At 32.9% G+C, this 24,845-nt stretch overlaps 1 protein-coding gene across 1 annotated transcript in view; it reads right to left on the reverse strand.

The window, feature by feature from the left end:
- The window catches only part of LRP1B (LDL receptor related protein 1B), a 1,940,511-nt gene that overhangs the window by 657,726 nt on the left and 1,257,940 nt on the right, over window positions 1–24,845 (reverse strand). The window contains exon 23 of the mRNA XM_023259298.2: window positions 11,482–11,664. Coding sequence (XP_023115066.2) covers window positions 11,482–11,664 — 183 coding nt within the window. The remainder of the gene's footprint in view (window positions 1–11,481; window positions 11,665–24,845) is intronic.

Here is a 24,845-nt window from a genome sequence, read left to right on the forward strand (position 1 = left end):
GAGGCCCCGAAGATATTTCTAAAAAAAAAAAAAAAAATAGAGAAATGCGGAAAAATTTCTGACTTCAGAGAAAAAGTGAGATTTGCAGCATAGCATAGGAAAACAACAGGTTTGAAGCATGGAGTGATTTCCAGTGATGGAGATTTGGGAGACATTTATCTAGAAGTGATAGTTAAAACTTTGGGAACAGAAAGAGATTGCTGTGGATACCTTCTTTGCAGAAAGATGAGAAGGAGCAAAACAAAGAAATTAAGAGAAAAATCTCCACAATTTCTGAAACTTTTTAGGCATTCAAGAAGTATTTTTTAACTTAAATCTAAGAGGCAGGCATGGAAAAGTGAACTAAAAAAAAGAGAATATAAATGGTAAGTGAATAGAGGACAATCCAATGTAAGACTTCATAAGAAAGGTTTCAAGGACAGGACATTTTGACCCTGCAGAAAAAGGTCAAATGTTACAGAGAAAGAGATCAAAGTGCAGTATTAGTCAAAGGTTGGGGTGCCTGACTAGCTCAGTCAGTGAAGCATGTGACCCTGATCTCAGGGTTGTGGGTTCAAGCCCCGCAGTGGGTGTAGAGAATACTTAAAAATATATTTAAAAATCTTAAAAAAATAATCAAAGTATCATTCATCAAGATCATATTGTGTAATAGGCACTTACTGTATGTTCTATTCTAATTATTATTACTATTATTATTATTATATCATTATCAACATCATCATTTTACAGATTAGATAATTGAAACTTAGAGGTTTGTCAATTTATCTGAACTCACGTTACTGAATGGAAGAGGAGGATTCAAGACACAGAAGAGTATGGACTGTGAAATCACCCCTGGTGACCACCGAAACAGCAATTTCCATCAAAGGTTGAGATAGGGTGTTAGATTGCAAAAGGTGAATAAATGAATGAATGATAAGTAAGACAACTAGGTACACCACAAAAGATTATTTGATGAAGAGAAGGAGGAAGATAGGAAATTTTAATAAAATTAATAAAAATGTTTCTGAGGTTATTGGACTAGGCATTTTATAGAGAGGAATAAAAATTAATATTAAAGAAAAGTCCTCTGAGCAAAAATATTTTCTTCTTCACATATAGGATTGAAGAGAAAAAATAGATAGCATACAACAACATGTTCAAAACTGCCACTGGGAGAATCAAAAGAGAATTATCTAAATTTCATAAGAAGCAATATGCTAAGTATTTTACTAGCTCTAGAACACATAGACAGTGGAGAGCTCACCACATTGTTTTCATCAAAAATAAATAAAACAATTATATAAGGTTGGTTATAGATGGGGGATAGAGAGGAAAGTGCTGTATTTAGAAATTCTGCATATGCAATTCATCATATAATTTCAATAAAATCACTATTCCACTGTAGGAAATGTTTGGTCCTAATTATTCAGATTGCTTTTAAATAATGATTAAATTAACCATTTCACTTTGTTTCTACTGAGACAACAATGGGGAAGGAAAACAAAACAATGTAATCATGGAAAAGAGTAACACTTTGCCATTCACAGAAGCCCCCCAGAGGATTTTCATTACACAGAGGATCAGAACAAAGCAAGCTGTTTATGAAACCAATGTCAGAGTTAAATCCCCATGTGTGCCAGTGAGTTTTGTTACATACTTTTGCTAAAGAGCATTTAATCCTCAACTCTTAACACTGCCCTGGGGCTTGACTTGAAAACCTATGTTGCTTTTTCCAATGGAATCTAGAGTAAGAGTTAAATTGGGTCAGCCCCCAATTTAAAGACAGTCAATCGTAAGAGGAGACTGTACAAGTATAAACTGTCTCATTTCTTTTCTCTAGTCATCCATTCCCCCTATTCAGAGACAAATATTGAGAAGTTCTTACGAATTCTACAAATATGCTTTACTGTTAAAAATATACTTCTGTTCTATAAAAAAAGTTACATTCTATGCCCCCTATTGTTTTCCTTTACTTTTTACTTGACACTTAATCACCAGAAATGTCCATGTCCACGTATTACAGTGATTTCCCATCTTTGAAGTTGCTGCAAGGTAGTCTACTATGTGGATATACCATAATGTTTGCATCTAGTGCCCTATTTTGGCCTATTTAGGTTTTTTGTAACATTGAGTTATTAGAAACAATTTAGTGAAATAGCAATATAAAAGATGATCAAAATCATCTATCATTAAGGAAATACAAATTAAAACAACAGTGAAATATTACTATACACCTATTATGTGGTAAGTCCCCTCCCTAAGGAAAGAAAAAAAAAAACAAACCTCAAGGCAACTTGGCTATACACGTACGTGACAACATCCCTCATGACCTTGTAACATGAGATCATGTAATCAGACTGCAGGTTTGTGTGATACCATATATGGGAGACAAAGAAATAGAAAATACATTAAAAAAAAAAAACTATGCCACGTGGTGTTCGGGGCTCAGTTCTTCTGTACAAACCCAACGGAGCCGTACCAGCACGAATAAAGTTGCTTCCTGGAAAGAGAAGCCTAGGTATTATGACTCTCTGTGCAAGAATCCTCCTACAATTAAAATGGTGAAAATCCAAAACACAGCAAATACTGGTGAGGATCTGGAGCAACAGGAACTCCTCATTCGTTACTGGTGGGAAGGCAAAATTGTACAGCCACCGTAAAAGGCAGTACGGCAGCTTCTTACAAAACAAAACCCACTTTTACCATATGATCCAGCAACCATGCTCCATGGGATGTCTTCACAAAAACCTATATGCACATGTTTGTATCATAATTGCCAAATCTTGGAGCGACCAAGCTATCTTTCAAAAGCAGATGAATGGATTAAAAAATTGTGGTATATCCAGAAAATGTAATTTATTCATTGCTAAAAACAAATGAGCTCTCAAATCATGAAGAGACATGGAGGAAAATTAAATGCATGTTACTTAGTGAAAGAAGAAAAAGCCAGGCTGAAAAGGATATATACTAATGATCCCAACTACATCATATTTAGAAACAGTAAAACTACAGAGAAAGTAAAAACATCAGTGGTTGCCTGGGGTTGGGGTAAAGGGAGTGTAAACAGGCAGAATACAGAGGATTATTAGGGCAGCGAAACCATTCTGTATGATACCTTGGGGGCACATGGCACATCATTGCACATTTGTCAAAATCCACAGTTTGTACAACACCAAGAGAAAATCCTAATGTAAATTATGGTCTTTGGGTGATAATGATGTGTCAGTGTAGGAATGCAGGTTCATCGACTAATAAGCCATTCTGTTGTGGGATACTGTTAGTAAAGGAAGCTGTATGTGTAGGAATAACAGGAGGTATATGGGGCACATATAACAGGGGTTATATATGACATGGGGTATGTGTTTTCCTCTCACTTTTGCTGTGAACATAAAACTTTTCTAAAAATTGAGTCTGCTGAAAAAAAGTTTTCACACAAATTTAATTGTACAGTATATCCCATGTCATTCGGTTCTAAATATTTACATATACGTATTGAGATTTCTTTATTAATCTGTTGATTATTTTGAAGTGTAATTTTAGTTTTCAGACTCACGGCTTTCTAGTCTTTTGAGTGCTGATTTCTAATTTGACTTTTGTGTATGGAGAATATGTTCTGTAAATTGTCAATTATTTGGTATACAGGTAATATATTTACTGACTTAAGCTTATTAAACCCCTTATTAAATATTTAAAAATAGTATCTAAATGAATATCTTTGTACATGTTACTCCTCCAGTGAATTAAGTGTGTTTGTAGGATAAAGTCTTAGAGGTGGCATTGTGAGTGAAATTGTATTCACATTTTAACACCTAGATATATTACCAAATTACTTTCCATAGAGGTTCATCAATATTCAATGACATCAGTGTCTACTTCATCTACTCTCACCAACATAGGATATTATTGGTTTTGTTAATAATCACCAATCTGCTTTTGAAAAAACATCCAATCCCAATATAGATCTGACTCTCTGATGGGTGAGGGTGATTGTCTTTTCACTTGTCTAAGAGCCTTTTATACTTCATTTTGAATTTTGCCAACTTTTATAGTAGTTGGTCTTTTTAAAAATGATACCAAAGAATCAGGGTATGTAATTAGTTATGATCTGTATTTCAACTATTTCCCCTATTTATTCTATATTAACTGCCTTCATCACTTTGAGACCATTTTTGCTTTTAAAAAGGAAGATTTTGTGTGTGTGTGTGGACAATTATTCACTTAATATACTGTTGGATTTGCTCATGCTTTATCTAGAATGGTGGTAGTAAGGGTCTGTAATTTTTGTGTGTAGGGAGGTACTTTTTATAATTTGGGGGAGTTGTAAAACCAATACTATGTTGCTAAAAAGAATAACTTAAAATATTTACTTCTTTTAAATGCTCTGGAGGAGATGAAACAGCATTGGAACAATGTCCCTTGAAACATTTGGTAGGGGCACCTGGGTGGCTCAGTCAGTTAAGCCTCCGACTTCAGCTCAGGTCATGATCTCACAGTCCATGGGTTTGAGCCCCGCGTCGGGCTCTGTGCTGACAGCTTAGAGCCTGGAGCCTGCTTCAGATTCTGTGTCTCCCTCTCTCTGCCCCTCCCCTGCTCCTGCTCTGTCTCTGTCTCAAAAATAAATAAAAACATTTTAAAAATTAGAAAAAAAGATATATCTGGTAGAACTATTCAACTGGACATGGAGCTTTTGGAAGAATGATGAGAAGGGGACAGATCTTGATTGTTTTTCCTATTGTAATAAAATAAATTACCCGATTTTCCTTTCTAGACAAAATTTTGGAAATGTATATTTTCTGAATATACAATTTTATTAACATAAGTTTTAAAATTCATTTCTGAAACACTGACTAGTTTCTTTAATTGGTATGATTTTCAGCATTTCTGATTATTTTCCAGTTCTCATTTATGGACTGAATTTTCAGTGTATTTTCTTTATTGGGTCAGTTAATGTATTAGCAATTTTGGTTATTCTTTCAAAAACTTAGGGCTTGAATTTTCAAATTATGTTGTTTTTTGTTTCTCTTTTCTAAATTTAAATTTTAATCGGTTTTTCTCTTTTCTTTTGGTTTGTGTTGTTGGTATGTCCTAACTTCTTGAGTTAATTATTGCATTAGTTAGGATGAGCTTGCTACAGTAACAAACTAAAATCTGCATATTTTATCTTTAGACTGATAATTTAAAAGGTCACTGGGATAGGAGGCAAAAGAGCAGGAGGGTGCTCACTTTAGCTTAACTGCCTTAGCATGGAAGTGATACAGTCCATTGGTTAGAACTAGTCACCTGGCCCCAACCTAACTGCAAGAGATAGAGAAACATAACAAAACATAAGGAAATTGGTGAATACTGTCTCTCTTACATATTGTTAAAAATGTTTTTTTATTTTTATTTTTTAATGTAAATATATGTGTCTCAAAGTCTTAGAGCAGTTTTAACCTTTAATAACTTTAGAAATACAAATGTTGTAAGCATAAAAATTATTTGAAAGTTTATCTAAATCTATTATACTTTTGTAAATTGACTTTTACATGTAATTTTGCAAATTTAGAATATAACCTTTTAGCATTACTATTTTTTTGTTTCAGCTCCTGTTGTTCAGCAAACTGCTAGAAGCTACAAGAAACAGACTTAAACATTCATTATTCAAGATTCACAAAACTAGCTATATGTTAAAAATAAAGTTTCAGATGATGTTTTCGATGATTTTATAACTTTATACTTCTGAAGTTGTTAAAGGCTAAAAATTCACTGAGTTTTGGGACACTTGCATATAAATGTACAAAGTTATGAATTTTTCCTTGAGCAATGCTTTATTTATATTCCATATGTTCTGATATATACAGATCTTTATTTTTTAAAAGTTCTACAATTCCAGTTTGATTCCTTCTAGAATTAAGATAAAAAAGTGTCTTATTTTATTATTAAATTTCCAAATAGAAGGGCTGTTTACTATTCATAATTACTAGATCAGGAAATTCTGGCTGCATAATTTCTACTTCTTGGAATTTACTGAAGGTGTTTGTGACACTAAATGTTTGTGACACTAAATGCACATTTCAAAAAATCTTTCATAAGCCTTGTAAAAGAAAGTGTATTTTTTTTACTTCTAAGAAAAGTGTTATATTTTTATTAATTTGCTCTAGGCATTCTTAGATCTAAATTCTTGCTTATTTTTCTTACATTTGATTTTTAATGGGTTAGAATAAGTGAATATAATTTGTTCCTAATATTGTTTTCTCATTGTGGTTTCTGTAATTTTTGCTGTATAAAAGTTTATAATGTATTATTTCCTGTAAGATACTTACATTTCAAAATATTTATTAAAGATTGTATTTTTATAATTAAAGTTTTTGGTTTTGTTTTGTTTTGTTTTGTTGTTGTTGCTGTGGTTAGTCTCAGCAATATTTTATTCTGCTCCCTAAACTTATCCTTTCGTTTTCTCACTAATACCTATATTTTTATTGCTTTAATAATTTTCCTAGTGAGAATCATGGAAAAATGTGGAAAAATACAGTATACTTTGTATGTCTGAATTATCTTCAATAATATTTTACCTGGGTATAGAATAATAGCTTGAAAGTGTTTTTCCCTCAGCATCTACTACTCTATTTTCTTGTGGCATTTCTTGCGGCATTACCTATTTTCTTAGGTAATTTAATATTCTTTCTGGTAGCTTCAGTATCTGATGATATCCAATTTCAAAATGACTTCTAGAAGTTTGGATTAAGTTTGTTAATTTTACTCAGAAGCCTGAATGTACTTCTTTATGAGGAATCAAGTTCTTCACTTTAGCTAAAACTTATTCTGTGTGTGTGTGTGTGTGTTTCTGTTAATACCTATATTGTTTCATGGACTTTCTTGTATCTGTTTTAGGCTTTCTTTTTGATTTACTTTTTAATGTTTATTTTTCAGAAAGAGAGCAGGGGGAGGGGCAGAGAGAGACAGAATCCACAGCAGGCTCCAGCTTGGGGCTCGAACCCAGGAGCCTGTGAGACCATGACCTGAGCTGAAGTTGGACAATTAACTGACTCACCCAAGTGCCCTTTCAACATATAGCTTAACTGCTCTTTCTTATTTATTTTCTCTTTTTCTGTAATGCTTTCTGGGTAAAATGTACGTTATTCTTTTTTCAATTTGTTTCCTTTATGTCCATCCTAGAATTTTTTAAAATTTCCATGTTGACATATTTCATTCTCAAGTCTAATAGGTACCATTTTCCACCTTTTTCTGTTACAATTATTCTAATCATCATATCTACTTCAATATATCATACACCTATATATAATCAAATATAGGTATATTCTTGTTCATTTTAGGGATATTCTTTTCCATTTTTTTCTCTTTGAGGATCTCAAACATACTTCTTTTAAACACTTTTTTTTTTAGATATGTCATTTAGACATCTCGTTTTCATTTAATCTTGAGTAAATTCATTTCATGATTGGTTTTTGATGGCCAGTTTTATTAGAGATTGTTTTCTTCATGGATTTTATAATTTTTTTTCAATCTCACCTTGGGTAGGAATTCTCAATTTTCTCTCTGACTTTATGTGTTTATCTATCACTCTGTACAGGTGTTGCTGTTTCTACTTCAGCCCACTCCATAACCACCCCTACTCTTGGTTCACAAATCCATCTTGTATTTGTCTTTTTACAACTTTCAGTCTCTGAGACAGCAAGAGGATTGGCTTGATTGCCTTCCATCTCTCTAGGCATACAACTTCATTTAAGTAACCATCCTAGGAAGCAACCAGGTGTATTTTTTCCCCTTCTTTCAAAAGTAAGGGAATCCTATTCCAATTCTTTTTTTTCATCAGTGAGCCTAGCTCCAGTCCCCAACTTCATTTCCTGTTAAACCTAACCTGTGCATCTCTACTAGTCTCCATATCCAATCCAATCAGGCATCCAGCTTCAATCCAGCCCACCATTTGCTGTTATATTTTATTTCAATTCATCAGAGATGTATTTTGTTAATAAGACCAAATCTCTCTCATTTTCTATTACATTTTACCATCATCTTTATGTATTTTTAACATCAGAGAAAGGATTCAAAGTGTGAACTTAAAATTTCATCCTTAGGAAATTTTTTTTCTTACATCTTCTTAATGACATTAGAGTAGTTCATTGTGTGAATGCACTATAATTATTAAGTAGTGCCCCTAATGATGGGGATTGCATTATTTCTAGTTTGGGAGTTATTAAAACAAAATGTTGCATTGAAAATCTTTTTTGTATTTATCTTTATACACTTCTGCTCTTCCTTACATGAATTTCTAGAAGTGAAAGGTTTGGGTTAAATTTACTAACCACAAAAGGGCCTCTTATCCCCCTAACTTTGACATCATTGTATAATATCACATATTTTTCTTTTTTCCAATGTGAAGAATGCATTTCTGAGTTTCTTTCCCATAAGAGGTAGATATGAAATTTCCCCACCAGATTGCTTAACTATAATATAACTGCAACTTATTGGTCTTGGTGTGAGGGACCAAGTATGGAAGAGTCTAGTTCTTAGCAAAGATAGGTCCTTTGAGGAGCGCATGGGTGGCTCAGTCAGTTAAGACTCCAACTTGAACACACGTCATTGTCTCACAGTTCATGGGTTCAAGCCCTGAGTCGGGCTCTGTGCTGACAGCTTAGCTCCTGGAGACTGCTTTCGGTTCTGTCTCCCTCTAGTTCTCTACCCCTCCCCCACTCATACTCTGTCTGTCTCTCTCTCTCTCTCAAATAAAACATTAAAAAAATAGGTCCTTTGAAATTAGAAGCTCTTCAATATTAATGACTATATTGCACTTTTAATTTAGTTCACATTCTCTTCTTTATAAGAATAAAGTAACATTAATCTGCTTACATTTTTACTCTAATATACGGCAATTTATGTATAAAAGAAAAGCCACTGTAACCACCAAATGTTAATAGATTACCTTGAAAACTTTTAAATGTTTAAGCTAGCATTTAAAAGCCTTTGAAAAATAAATATGGACCCTGAATTCAGTGTCTTGGGTAGTTTAAAGGTATATTAGCTTGTAAAGCTAATGATTTAATTAAGGTAAATTTTAAAAATATCAAAAGTATTATAGACATGTACACATTTTTAATCCAATGCTTATGTTTAAAGTTCTCTTTAATATATGCAATATTCATAAATATGCAAATATAATTGTGTTAGGACTCCTTAAATAGTTTGAATAAATTTTGGTTTACTATGTTTAAGCCACAGATTAAACTAGAAAGAAATTAATGCTTAAATTACTACCTTTCACATTTTGCTTTAATTTTTAAAATTATTTATTATTTGTGTGTGTGGGTGTGTTTGGACACTTAAGTTCTACCCTTTTAACAAATTTCAGTTATACAATACAGTATTATCAACTATATTTGCCATGCTATACTATATTTCAGTATATATTATACTTTGATAATTCAACATAAACTTTATTCAGTTCTGCTTTTTCTCATTAAATTTTGGTTTATAAGTATTTCGTACATTTATTTATGTTTGATTAAAAACATTATTAATGGGATAATCCAAATCCCAAGACAACATACATAATATTGTCTCTCAGAATTCAATTCTCCAAAGATATCCAGTGTATGGGATCAAAATATACTACCCCCAAAATATGCCATTTTAACAGAAGCATTATTTTGAGTGAAGGCATCTGAGATCCAACAGATGTAGAAAGAAGCATTGCTATAGCTTCCCTTATCTGATTATAAGCATAAACTTCGGAGAAATGAGGACTGGTATAAATCCTTTTCTAGGGAAGTGTACACTTCCCTAGAAGGAAAATAGAAATAGGAAGCATGAAGGAAATAAAAAATCAGTGCCAAAATGGACACGCACACCCTTTATTAACTAGCCTTGTCTTCTGTTAGTTCTCCCATACATTTACCTGCTTACAATTTGCAATCCCTATAAACTCAAAATCCTTTTCATTTCTTTCATCATTTTTCCACAAATTTACTGTTATTTGCTAAACTTCTATGTAAGCCCAAGTTGTAACCATCCTGTGGAGTCAGTCACTCATCACTGAGTTTTCCCACATGCATGTATGATATGTGTGTAAATAAACTTGTTCTGGTTTTGTTTTATTATTAATCTATCCTTGGCCAGTCTAATTTAAAGGGTCCAAGCCAATGAATCCAATATGGGTATAGGAAAAGGTTCTTCCTCCCTACATTATTGTTTAACAAGTTATTCATCTATTAATTTTCAATCAATATAGTGTGCTCCAAAAAGATAATTTCTAAACTTAAAGTCACAGTTTTTAACCAATAAGCCCAAAACTAAAATACTTACTTTAACAAATGAAAAGAGTCACATAATTGTGAAAAATATTGTTAGAAAAGTAACCATTTTGAAAACACAACTCCCTCATTAACAATGAGCCTCAGGAGTATTTATTTCTCTATGCTCATGTTAGCTTACATTTATCTCTTTATTTCTTATTTGAAAGCTTAATTGTAACCAGGAGGTGTGTCCAAAAAAAGAAACACCATATCTTTTTAGATCTTCAAATTCCCATAGTCATATGGTTTCCAGAGTGTTCTCTTACCCACAGCTACGATAACTTTTCATTTCTACCTTTTGGTTGAAACACATAATAGGGAGCAAAATGAATCATCCAGAGATTAGGCAATTCAAAAAACAATTTCACATCATCCCAGAGATGATTCTATAATATATATCCCATAATATGGAATTTTATCCATGGATTATTTTGTTGATGATATAACCCATTTCATGAATTATACCACAACAGTTAATTGTAATATATTTTTTCTCTAAATTTCAACTCATCATCTAGTATAGAGGGAAAATAAATAAGTTAGTCTATTGTGTCAGGTAGAGCCTACCATATATGGGAAAACAAAACGGAAAAGTTATAATAATAAAATAACATCATAAGAATTAATAAAAGTTTCAGTGACTTTCAAAACAAATCAAAGATTTGAATGGAAGTCATTACCTTGGTCTTACTGAAATTTAGCAATGGTACAATTGAATTTAGGAATCTACTGTAGTTGAAAATAAATGTATATAATTTTGCTTTTCCATTCTATTCATCTTCATCAAATTTTATGTTGAGGATTTATCTGTAAAAAGAGGAATACTGTCTGTGGCTTTGTCTCCTTCAAAAGCCTGAAACCCCAGACTCTGCATCTTCATTGCTTGGTTGCAAGTACCAATTCTGCCATGCTGACTCTTTTGACATATTTTTTTAACTTGAGCATGTTAAAAACTTGTCTGGGCTTCAGTTTTTCCACTGTGAACTGGGATGATGAAATGAGTTCATGAAGAACACATTTTTTTAGAGCTGTGCTAGGCCCATAGATAGTTCTGAATAAATGTTAGCTATTATTAACATATAGAATGTGAGCAAACATACTGGAGACACAAGAACACTTTTTATGAAGGTAAGATATACATTGAGGATAGGCCAAAAGGATTCTATCTCCAGGACGCCCAAGGAATAAGCTGAACCAGTATTCTGCTTACCTGTACTCCGACAGGAAAACTTGGTTTTGTGATCACACAATCGTAAAGTACCATTGCAGCCTTTTTCGTCACTACCATCTTCACAATCTTTTTCCCCATCGCAGCGCCACAGATCAGGAATGCAATTTCCATCAGGGTGGCACTGAAATTCATTCCCATTACAACCAGGAGGAGAGCGAATCTCTTAAATTGAAATGAGGGAGAGAGGGGCAACAGGGAAAAGATAGGAAAGAAATTATTATTTTCCTCGATGGTATTTTTTTTCATTTTTTCTTCTTTTCAGATATTACGATGCCAGAGACAATGTATTTTCACGTTAGTTGTTTAATAGCTGTAATACTCTCTGATATTTTCAATTTCATTTTAGGAACATTAATAATTACAGGAAATGATGTTTCTTGCCTCCCACAGAATTCCTGAAAGTGCCACATGCATTAGAAAAAAGGAGGAGCAAGTGGGATAATATGTAGATATTCTGTTGTGATTTTTATTAGAAACTCAAGAATGAAATCTTGAAAGGGTTTTTCTCTATGGCATATTACAGGAAAACATTTCACACTCTATACTAAATGGTAAGACCTTTGGTTGCTCTTTTGACATTTCTTTAGACAACTTCCTTTAGACTAGTAAGAGGTAAATAACCAAAAAATAAGTATTTTCTGACTAATAATATCTTTGAAGAATAACATTTAAAATTTTGAAAAAAAAAACATACAAAAAACTCTAAATAACAAAGTCTTTAGGACAAAAGATTTCGCTTCTAGAATTAGAACAGAGACACATAAGAATTTAATGAGGTACTATGCATTCAAGTTCAATTTATCAATTAATAATTCAACAGTTCCCAGATAACTGTATTCCTCAAAACCTGTTGACTAAAAACATAGGTTAAATTCTCCAGGTAAACTTAAGCAAGAATAAGGAACTATAAATGTTGGCTATATGGATGTTTAACTGTTTAACAACTGAATATGACTATAATCAGCAGTATTTTAAATTTTCATTAAAATCTAGTATTATGAGATATCATATTAACCAGTATCTCTACATTCTGTTGTAAAATAGATTTTATATAAATTTTTCTACACTGAAGTTTTAATGTAATACATGTGTATTTCATACAGCTATATTCAGCAATTAATCTACAATAGATCTATAATAGCAATTAATCTATATTATTATGATAAATTTTAAAAAGTTTCAGGTGAATTATCACTTACGTAATAAGATGGTTTGGTTGGAATCATGTGGTTAGGAGTTAACATTAAATTCACTTGAGGTCAAAGATAACAATACCATTTATATCACCAAGGCAGTTAGTTTATCTTTTTAGACTACTATGTGTTTATCCAGAAAGTGAAGCCTGCAGGGGTGTTGTGAGGAATAAACTGGGTATCTGTAAATAAGTATTTTAACTACAAAATTTAGTTGTTACACCCTGTTATTTTCTACGATATAAAGTCTCTATGTAAAGACTTTCAAAAATTATATGTCAGGTGATACAATAGTATGAAGATGCACAAAATAGAGTTACCCCTACTTTTTAAGTATTTCTGGAGCAGCAATGTTGAAAAAATGAACAACAATGAGAAAAATATATAAAATGAGCCCCACTGAAGCAGGAATAAAGAAGCACTTTTGGTAGAAAATAGCTGTTCCAACTAACAGAAAACCTGTAAGACTTCTTTTCAAAAGTAACCACTGCAAAGAACACTCATACTCATCACACCTAACTTACAGAGAAGACAGTGAGTTTAGGATGGCTTTGAAGTCCTTTCCAAAATGAGACTTTTTCTGTTTTTCTAGTCATGCAAATCATTCTGACTTTGGGTATCTAGAGTCTTCATGATTAAACAAAACGTTTCCTTGCATACTCACAATAAAGATGGCAGAGTCTCTGCACATTTGAAGGTATATATGGAAGGTGATACAGCAAACTCCCACCATACCTAATTTGATATCTGTGGAGTGCACATTTAGCGGTAGGGCTTAACAACTATATTGGTAAAGAATGCTGGGACAGGTCTCATAAACAAGATATTGTGAAGTGTTCGAACTTGAGGTCTTTTTAAAGGTAACTTGAGAATCCTATGTGATTTCAATATTCAAGAAGAGCAAAGGAGACAAATCAAACGATGTTCCAAGAGCCATTCAGCTCTTTAAGTGATTCTATGGTGAAGAAGCCAGCTTTGATGCAGCAGTGAAACGGCCTTTGGTTCTTTTACTTATGACTTAAACTTACTTGAAACAAAAAACACAAACTTTGGCTCAGCTGAATTTTATAACCCATAGTCTGAACTCAGCCAATAACGTATAAAAGTTGTATTTCAAGTAATTGTCACACAGTGATTCCAAATACTTAATAATGGAAGGTATGGTATATTGATTTTTCTACATTCTGTAAAATAAGAGTTGGAGACTGGCAGCTCATATAATTACATGTATACATGTATTAATATATTAATACATTACATGTATTAATATAGGTACATGCATAATGTCAACATTATATGTATTAACAGCTTCCTACTATGATGAAGTGATGAAGATACACATTTTTATTGTATTTTGCCTTGTGGACTTTTTTCCTTGGTGGAGGTAGGTGGACAGTAGGGCAATTGAAAATTATATTTTCTTTTGATTTTGAATCTACTTGTGAGAACCCGTAAGGGAAATTTTATTTCACTCTTGCTTCAATATTAGCACTAATTTTATTCTCTTGTGCAAATTAGTTTTCCTTCTTTGTAAGTCCTTTTTATGGATATTCATGAAAAATCCTGAAACTCATCACGTTTCTCTCCTTGCAATAGCTACATAGAATTTAGAGAATTTATGAAACATTTTTCATATATGAATTTATTTGGATCAATCTCAACCTCAGATTTATTTACATTGCTAATCCTTTTTCTGCCTTTAAAAAAAAGTCCTTTGTCTTCATAATCTTTCATCTTTCCAGGTTATCATTTAGATTATTTCTGGAAACAATAAGCATGCTAAGTAAATAAAGAAATAGAAAAGTGAAATAGGAAGACATTTTGAGAAGAAATAACATAGTTTACATTTAAAAGTACCTAATTGAGGAAACACTTCATTAGTTTAAATAAAATTAAATAGTATATTACCAAATTCTACACCACATTTCTATTCCTCTTCCCATCTTGTATTTCTTCATGCGCAATATTGCCTCAAAAATGTCAATAATAGTGAATGGAATTCTATATTTAATTAATTATTGTAAAAGTAATGCTTTGATTCTTTTGAACATGTTTCAGATTTGGTTTTAAATATCTACTTCTTTAGAGTCTGGTTAAGCCATTAACTCAATGATGTAATGGGAAATTCTCAAGAAGATTTATGTAAACTGAGAAATGTATATATATTAATGTGATTCAAAAAAGAGACTTGCAAAAGGCAAATTGTTGCTTTGGGAGAAGGGGGTATTTGTGATCCAGCACTATGGGAACTTTACATATAGAATCTCAGCTTTTTAGCTCAATGTCATTTAGAGCTGGAAATAAATTGTGGTCACACAAATCAAAATGTACTCTATGAAAGGGAGAGAGTGTGTTGCTAATTGTCTGAGGTCTTTTGTTTTTTGGTGTTTGTTTTTTTTTTTTTTTCCCCATTTCCATTTGCGTTTTCTTTGATTTGCTTGGTATTATTTGGTTTCTCTATTTGTACTTCATGAATGAATCCACTCATCTGTTTTCTTATTCTAAATAAACATTTATCTTATAAATCTAAATACAAATGTGATATTTCCATGAGGCTTTTTTTTCTTCCTAAACTATCCATGTCTAAACCTCTACTAAGTGGCACCAGAAACCACCTAATTGTACTAAGTTTAAAATGATGGTATTACCTGGAGAAGGAGATACAATACATCATTATAAACATTCAAATCTAAAAGGTGAAACAATTATCCCCTTAATAATGCTTACACACATGTCACTAATGTATACCTCCCCCTCCTGATCAGGTAATTCCCCCCAACCTGGGCTGCCTTCCTGTTTATACTTCATCTATTAATGCCCATAATGTTCTTTAAGACTCAATTAAAAACAAAAGCTATCTAGGATAGGGTCTCTTATTCTGGTGTTTGTAGATTCAGGAAATCCATGGATAAGCTTTAGGGATTTATAAGATCTCAGAAATTATACATGATGCTTTATGTTGTTATGCATCTTTTCCCCTGTGGAAGGGATTCAGAGCTTTTCTTGACTCATGGCAAACTCCAAGGGGAATGCTAAGACCAATTACACACTTTACTGTTTTTAATTTTAATTCCCATTCTATATACCTTGCATGTAAATAGTAGTTTCTATTGCATTTGATTTTGCTTATGCTTCAAATTAATCATATTAGAATGGATTAAAACCCAGTGAAAAAAGGATCACTCATCTGTTCTTTTTGATTTTGATTAAAAATAAACAAAATTGCCTTGAGAGCACCTCATTTCACAGAAACAAAAACCACAATAAGTATGTCTGAAGTTATACAGATAAGCAGCAGAGATGAGATTTGAACCCACATAAATAAACTTTAGAGGCTGCTTTCTTTACCACTGTACCATTACTACTTTCTTACAAGTCCTTTCTCTTGTAGAGCTTAAGAATAGGGAAAAAAAAGAAATAATTAGCCCATACAATAATTATGAAGTGCCTATAAATTCATTTACTTTTTGTTGTTTTTTAATTTTTTTAATGTTTATTTTTGAGAGAGAGAGAGAGAGACCGAGTGCAAGCGAGGGAGGGGCGGAGAGAAAGGGAGACACAAAATCCAAAGCAGGATACAGGCTCCCAGCTATCAGCACAGAGCCCCACATGGGGCTCGAACTCACGAACCGCAAGATCATGACCTGAGCCAAAGCCTGACGCTCAACCGACTGAGATGCCCAGGCACCCCTACTTTTTTTTTTTAAATACTGTTGTTCAGCCTATTTCTTCTCTAATAAAATATACTATTTATTTTATTCTGTTGCGAGATCATGGCAAAATTTCATATTTTATGAAAATATCAATAAATTACAAGTCCAATGATGTAGTCTAGCCTTCTTGGAATTGTTTCTTCAATTGGTTGCCAATCAGGAAAGAAGAAAGATGCAAGGAATCAAAAACTTTGAGCATTGTTACCCACAATCACACATCTTAGTGGCAGAGATCTACCAAATTGGTTTCATAATTTTTTAAATGAGAATACTGGCCTCAATCACTCCTTCATTTGCTCTTTCAACACATGTATTGCAAATTACCAGGTATTTTTCCAAGTACTAGGATAGAACAGTCCATAAGAGAGAGACTTTACTGTTCTCACAGAGCTAACATGAGGGAAGAGGAGCATAGGCACTTAATTAATAGTTATACAAATGCATAAATTAGATTAGGTAGTAGGAAATGTTGTGAAGAAAATGGATCAAAGTAATGCTATAGAGGAAGGGGGTTAGGCACATCAAGTTGGTTCCAACCAGTCACAAAGTTTCCAAGAAGTACATTCTTGCTGTGTGCCCAGGAAAAGGAAGAGGTGAAAATATATAGTAAATATCTTTGATGACTGCTGTAAAGAGTGACTTGGGTATAGGGAACGTCTTGACAAGGGTGATTAGGGAAGTCTCTCTGAAAAGGTGATATTTCAGAAGAGACCAAAATGAAGGGGAAGAGCTAGCCATGCAAGTTAGAGTAAAGAGGACAGTTAGAGGAAATGCAAAGATTACAAAGCAGGAAACAATGTTTGTTTTTACAGAAAGAGAAGGAAGTGAACAAGGGTGGCTAAAATGAGCAGGGGCTAGATGTTGCACGGCTTTATCAACATCCATGGCAAGATCAGTTCAATATGTAGCTATCTACTGGAGATTATACAACAGAGGAATGGTGATGATGTAATGTAATCTACACTATTAAAATCTTTCACTGGCTGCTGTGTGGAAAGCAAAAAAAAAAAAAAAAAGAGAGAGAGAGAGAGAGAGAGAGAGAGAGAGAGAGAGAGAGAGAGAGAGAAAGAAAGATTATGAGGCTTATGTGGAAAAAGGGAAACCAGATAAGTGGTTCTTGGAGTTCAGGTGGCCAAACGGAAGATATTGTTGCTGCCTTGGAAAGATCATAGAAGAATGGGTATATAAGGAAGCAGGCAACATAGGCAGTTACAAAGCAATGTCCTAAGTGCTATAGTAGGAGAGAACACCATGAGAGCATGCAGAGGAGAAAACTAACTTGGACTTGGGGACTTCAGATGAAGAATTCTTATGACAGAGGAAAAGAAAAGAGTTCTGTTCATGATTAAGAGACAGGCAGGGGAGGGGGAGAAGTAGAATGGGATATTCTGAACAAAGTCAGAATCATTCCTAAAATTCTGTAGTCTTTGATGGAGGAGGGGAGAAACAGAAAACTAGACAGGTGGGCAAGGGCTAGACTTTGAATGGCCCTGTATGCTTTGCTGAATGGCTTGGATTTAAGCCTGAAGGCTACTGGGAATTACAGAAAGACTTCCAGCTAGATCCTGATATGCTCAGATACACATTATTATTTATAGATCACTTGGGGAAGCTTTTAGACAATAAACAGAAAAAGAAAAAAAATCTAAGATTCTTTAAATTTACAAGGGTGTGTGTGTGTGTGTGTGTGTGTGTGTGTGTGTGTATGATACAATTACATATATAATACAATATATAATTTCGTTAGCTCAAAGTTTATACTAAAGTCAAGTAGATTATTACACATACATATACACACGCAGTTTTATTTTCTTTCCTTTTCCAGGTCTCATCCAATTCCCTGACATAAATAAAAATACCCCAGACTTATTTTTTAATGTCTGTTATGATTGGGCGTGTGTTGATGTTTAGAAATGATGTTCTCTGCCAAAAAAAAAAAAAACACAGAAAAAAATTGTGGAGTTTTATTTCCCCCTAACCTTCTTGCCAAATGAAATTTGCTTCTGTTAACAGTTGTTGATTTTCCCCTGGATGGAGAGCTGCATATCTCTGAGGAGCCTGTGATAGCCATTCCAACCTGAGTTCCAGGCCTGTGTGGTTCCCCAGAGCCCTAGCTGCTTAAGCTTCAGGGCTTGGCACACAATCTATCTTTGTAATATGGCTTGTCCCAGTGGAGTGTTAAAATGATGACTATGTTTGTATGTATATGCTCATGCTGTTTTACTGTTATGTTTTCATGTTGCTGATGCTGGTTATATTTTTAACTAATGCAATTTTATTGTATTTTTGCCCCAAAGCTATTTAAACCAAGCATACAATTTGGGGAATCTAATAAATAAATAAATGCAGAGCCCTGAAGGAAATGTGGCAACTGACAGTGGAATTTATCCCAATATTTAAATGAATTCACTGTGACTAAATACTTGGAGTTAGAAGACTAGCAACTGTAGAGAGACAGAAAGGAATTTTTTTCATCCTAAAGTTAAAAAGACATGAAAAACAGGGCTGAAAAAATATACTGTTTTTTTTTAAAGAAATGTTAAAGCCCCCTGAGAAAATAGCTAATAATGGTGTTGCAAATATAATGAATTATTTAAATTGTGAGAACAATCTAGGGAGGAAAAAAAAACTTTTTATTGTTTTAATGGAGTTTATACATTAACTTGTCATTCATTGTAAAATGCTTTGAAAAGTAAAAAGCACTATGTGTTGCATGTGCACATAGCTTCCTGCATTACCTACAATCACCATGTGTCAGTCCCTGCTCAGTTCCTAGCTTGAATAACTGTGTATTAATAATTCCTTTACCTAAGGCAGCTGTTTGCTGAAGGTTCCTAGATAGTCTTCACTTGCCCTGAAACTACTGAGAATTGGTTTGGCAGCATGTCAATAGTTTCATTTCATTTTCCAACAGGGTGTGGACCTAACCTTGGCCCACTTCTGCCTCAGGAGACCTTTAACATCCCATTAGTAGGTTAGGATGTCCTTGGTTTCTATAGACCCTTAGGGGAGGGTTGCTTATTAAAACCTACCTTCTAGCCTATCTGGAACCTGTGTTGGGGTTGGTGGGATACACTGTTCTGATCTTCTCCATGTTATGTGAGATGGATTCCCTAGGGGCTACTGCCTGCCAGATAGCACTGTAATTTCTGCTGTGAACAAATAATGAAGTCAAGCCCAGGGCTTCCTTCTTCAATTTGTCCTCATCCTATTGGAACTTGGTGATGGCCTCCATGTTATCTAGATTACAGATGCTATATCATTTGGTTATTAATCTGACCACCCCTCTCTTCCTCCCACCTCAGCACACTTCCACGGCATGGTTTTTGTGTTTTACTTTCAATCCTAACAAACTGTTTCTACCCCTGTATGTGGCTTCCACTGGAGGCTGTCCTGATAAGAAGTTGGATGGGACTATGAAAACCATTTATTGGTACCTGGGATTTAATGGAAATTTTAATAATAAAGAAGAGACCATATTCCAAATCTTTAATGTTTACTCTTTGGGTCAGTGAGAAAAGCTGAAGAAAAGGAAATGGAAGAGAATATGTGGACACCTAAGCACAAATTCAATCATGTAAATATAGACACAAAACAAATGTTGAAGCAAAATTGCAATGTGGTTATTCTAAATATCCCCCAGTAAGTTAAAGTATAGAAGTTAAATCTATGTAAAACAAGTAAAACATTGTTTTCAGTTCATTAAAATTAAGTTTTGATATTTGAAACTCCATCATGAGCATTCTATTTAGAATTTATTATGAGAATGATACATGTATACAGCATCTAAATATTACTGTACACAATGTATCAATTTGTTGAATTGGCTATCTAATTGAGAAGTCTGTTTTTCCACACACTGTTCAAAGTAGCCAATCACATTAATAGATATGTTAGATACTATTAACTAGAACAGGTTGCAATATAGATATTTTACATTTGGAATTTACTTCTTAGCTTAGCAATAACCTTAGCTCACAACAGGTGTCAAATATTTACTGGGCACAAATATAAAAAGATTACATTATTTGATTTGATATTTTAAAATAATGCAGAACACTCTGATAAGAAAGTATGTGTATGAACATATACATATAAGGTGTATGTTTGAGGAAGAGCCTGAGAATATTACTTAGAAATTTTTAATGGCTTTTCTTTCTTTGGCCTTTTTTTCCTCCCGATTATCTTTTGCCTATGTCTAAGATTGATTCTATGAAACATGCACATAAAGGATTATTTGAGATTGTAGCTCCTTTACTGTATATTTTTTAAATGAGGGGTCAGCAAGCTATGACCTGCAGTCCAGTTCTACTCCACTACTGGTTTTTGTAAATAAAGTTTTATTGGAACACAGACAGAATCATTTGTAGACATATACTCTTATGGCTTCTTTTGTGCCTAAACAATGGAGGTGGGTAGTTGTAATGGGAAAAATCTAAAATATTTACTATCTGACGTTTTACAAAAAATATTTTCCAACTCCTATTGTAAAGTGGTATAAATTATGGTTATGATTCACAGAACATCTCATTTAAGTGCATACATACTGACAATAACAAAATGTTGTGCTGGAAGATTATGAAACCAGTGACTACTCTGTGCCAGGAATAGCCTATTCTTACTGGGAAGGTTATGGTACTTTAAGTGGATGCTCTTATGCACCAAAGTTATTTGTGGAAAGGTTTTAGATTCAAATAATGCCAATTAATTTGCTTTGGGAAATCAACATGTACATGAATACCAACTCAAAAACAAATTCTCCAACAAAAAGTGAATAAATCTGCTCATCACATTGCAGGAATATAATATCTAAGTGCAAATTCAATTGATAGTTTACTTAAATAAGGGAATAAAGGCTGACAGTTTAAATAGGTTCTGAAAGAAGCTAACTAACAACTATTTCTATAGGAAAAAAAAGTTCTATCCTATTGCTTATTTCTTTACTTTCACAAAAGAATGACAACACTCAATTACTGAGAGGTGAATTAATTACATTGTATATTATCCATGTCCTTTGTCTCTTTTCTGTTTTCTTTTTTCTATTTTCTGCGGAATGCCTGAAGTCCTACCATTTCACTGATCATTAACCACAACCCAAGAATAAGGGAGCAGAATTTAGACTATGGAAATTAATTCACTTTTGCCCTTATTTTTTGGCTCTATTAAAGGAGGAAGAAACAAGCTGAGGTTCTTCACTAAAATCAAGTCTTTTCATTACATATTGACTTTTGTTATTAATTGTATCTTTTAAAAAAAACAAGAGATATTACTGTATTTGGTGTCAAAATGCATAATTACTATCTTAATACAAGAGCTAAATTTATCTAAGAAGAAGTGTGGATCTATTATTAATTTCTGTATAGTTAAATAAAGATAATTGACTTCTTTCTTCCTATTTTATGAACCATTTTTTAAATATTTTATTGTTAAAATTATATTTATCTAATTCTTTTTAATTGTCCTGATAATCACATTGCCAGAAACATTATGGATTCTCAAAACAGGCCTTGTTATTAGTTGATTCAAAAACCTTGGGTCTTCTTTGCTATTGATGTAAAAGTTGTTTATAGTATTGAGGTTACATTGACCTTTAAAGAGCTATTTTGTCCCAGAAAACAAAAAGAGTTTCCTATGGATAAAATCCATTAATAATTAACATTATTTTGATATCTCAGTATTAACATTTCCCAAGGAAAATAAATGAATCTGTGAGTGAATAAAATTACCCAATTTCTATCTCATTGCAAGTAGATATTATACCTCTCTAAAAGTAGATAAAGATCAAATTTGCATTTAATTGTATTTTTCAGAAAACCATCTGTATTTTCATTAAAGAAGAATAATTAAAAACCATTAGAAGAAAGGATTATATGATTTTTCTGAGAACACAATTTGCTAATTTCCTCAAATTCAAAGACAATATTTGATTGTCAAGAAAATTCAGTGATTGAGAAATAATAGCATTTTTTATTGTGTGTTTCAGTAAAAATTAATTGAAAATATCTTCAGAATATCTTTATAAGAGAAAAACAGATGATTGAGTCTGATTGTGTATAGTATTTATTATTATCTTGTTTTTTTTTTAATGTTTATTTATTTACTTTGAGAGAGGGAGAGAGCGAGCAAGCTAGCACAAGCGAGGAAGGGGAAGAGAGGGAGAGAGAGAAGCCTAAGCAGTCTCCACACTATTGGCACAGAGCCTGACACAGGGCTAGATCTCACAAACTGTGAAATCATGACTTGAGCCAAAATCACGGGTTGGTTGTTTAACAAACTGAGGCATCCTGGTACCTTGTTTTCTATGTGGTTAGGAAACTGTGCTGCTAAAAAACATGATGATGGGTTCAGCTGATATGGATAATACATGGACTGGAATTCAGGAAATATTGGTTTTAATTTCCATTCTCTCAATGCTTAAATATGTAACCCAAATCTTCAGTCACAAGTCAAGTTTTCATGCCGGCACTGATTGGAGTGGATTCAATGTCCCTAGGGAGGATGCTATCCCTTTTTGGTTGGCTGTACCGTCTGACCTTTCTGAATTTTTCACGAAGAATTCAGCATAATCACTTGAATCCAAAACCTCTTCTAGAAATGTCTTTATGGAACAAAGTTCTCAGTCTCAAGTCTCTAACACAGAACATTATCAGCTCCTTCCAGGAAGCAGCATGTTTTGGTTACTGTTACATACACAGAAGAATAATTTTATGGAGATGAGCCCTTTTCCTCATCTGCACTATAAAATAACTGAGCTAAATGATCTTTTCATTTTCTTTCAGTTTAAAATATTTTTTAAGTCTATGAGGTGAAATTTTTATGGCAGACTAACATATTCTTTGGGCAACTGAAGAAATTGCCCTTGTGGGAAAGTCCACAGCTATTCTAATGACAAAGCTTTAGAATCCAGTTTATCAAGATGAATTGTGGAAGTGAAAGTAGAACAGAAGCAAACAAACAAAAGAGGCAGATTTACTGAGCTTATTTAATATAATGGTCCACGTTCCTTCTAGTGTCCTTTGGAATATTTCATTATAATGACCTGTAACAAGTAGAAAGTTCTTTCTTTTCTCTTAAAGTTAAAAAATGAGAATGCACTTGAGAAAAATATTGTAATTATTGGGAGATCATATAAATGTTAGTGCATTAAGAGTTAGAAAAAAGGGCAGGGGTAGGTTATATTGCACAGCTGCAGAAGCAGGGAGCTGGATGGAAGAATAGAAAACAGAAATCTTTATTTGAAACTCCAGCTGTGTAATCCTAGGCAAACGTCTTAACCTATCGAGTAATCTTTATTGTGAGGATTAAATGGAATAACAAATGTAAAGTGCCTGGCAATTAGTATTAACATATACTAATATATATACTAATATATATACTAATATATATATATACACACACATATATATACATATATATATACACATATATATACATATATATACATATATATGTATATATATATATATATATATATATATATATATATATATATATATATATATAGTGTTAATATATACTAACTCCTCCCCCTGCCCCTACTAAATTATTACTAATGGAATCTCTTCACTGGCATTTACTATCAAATAATAGATACCAGAAACAAACAAACAAACAGACTAACTCTTCCTATCTTTCTGGAATTTACTCTGTTTTGGACAGAAAATAAAAATAAATAAACAATAATAAAAGATAAGGGAGATGTCTTGTCTATTTTATTTTATTAAGTCATGGGTTGAAAATGCCAGTATTTTTTTGATAAATGAAAATGACTTTATTAAGGAGATGTACATGAATACATCAGCACAGCTAGTCTTTCTTGTGCATCATTGTAAACATAAACTCCAGGATCTGGGAGTAAGTCAAAGGAACAGAAAAAGTTATTAGATATATAATATAAACAAATAAGGGTTGGGTTCTGAGAGTATAATCAAATTTTGTAGTGAAGAAATAAACTCTTTCACTCAATAATAATTTATTTAGCATTCATTGTGTATCAAATACTGTACTTGACTATGTAATTACAAAGATAAAATGAAATTATCCTAGCTTCCTTCTTATATCTGTGAACAGGGAAGTAGTAGGTAAAATGAATGAATGAATGAATGAATGAATGAATGAATACAAATCCCAAAAGAAATGTGAAAGTTTCCAAAGAAGAAGGAAAGTTAAGCAGTTAAAACAGAAGAATATGACCATTTGTAGAAATAATATTAATAACGTTATGCATTTAATTCCCTAATGGATTTGAGAACTTGCTAAAGATTATTCATAATAAATCAAAACTGAAGGTCAATGCATGCTTAATTTTAAATTTGCATTTCATTTGTATTTGTGATGTAAATAAGAGATCACATATGTTCTATCGTCACCCAGCCTATTCACTTAGTACAGCTGGCTGTAAATGCTCCCTTTTTTAGACAGCCATACAGAAAGTTAA

The sequence above is a fragment of the Felis catus genome, chromosome C1, assembly GCF_018350175.1.
Source record: "Felis catus isolate Fca126 chromosome C1, F.catus_Fca126_mat1.0, whole genome shotgun sequence".
In the NCBI taxonomy this organism is placed as follows: domain Eukaryota; kingdom Metazoa; phylum Chordata; class Mammalia; order Carnivora; family Felidae; genus Felis; species Felis catus.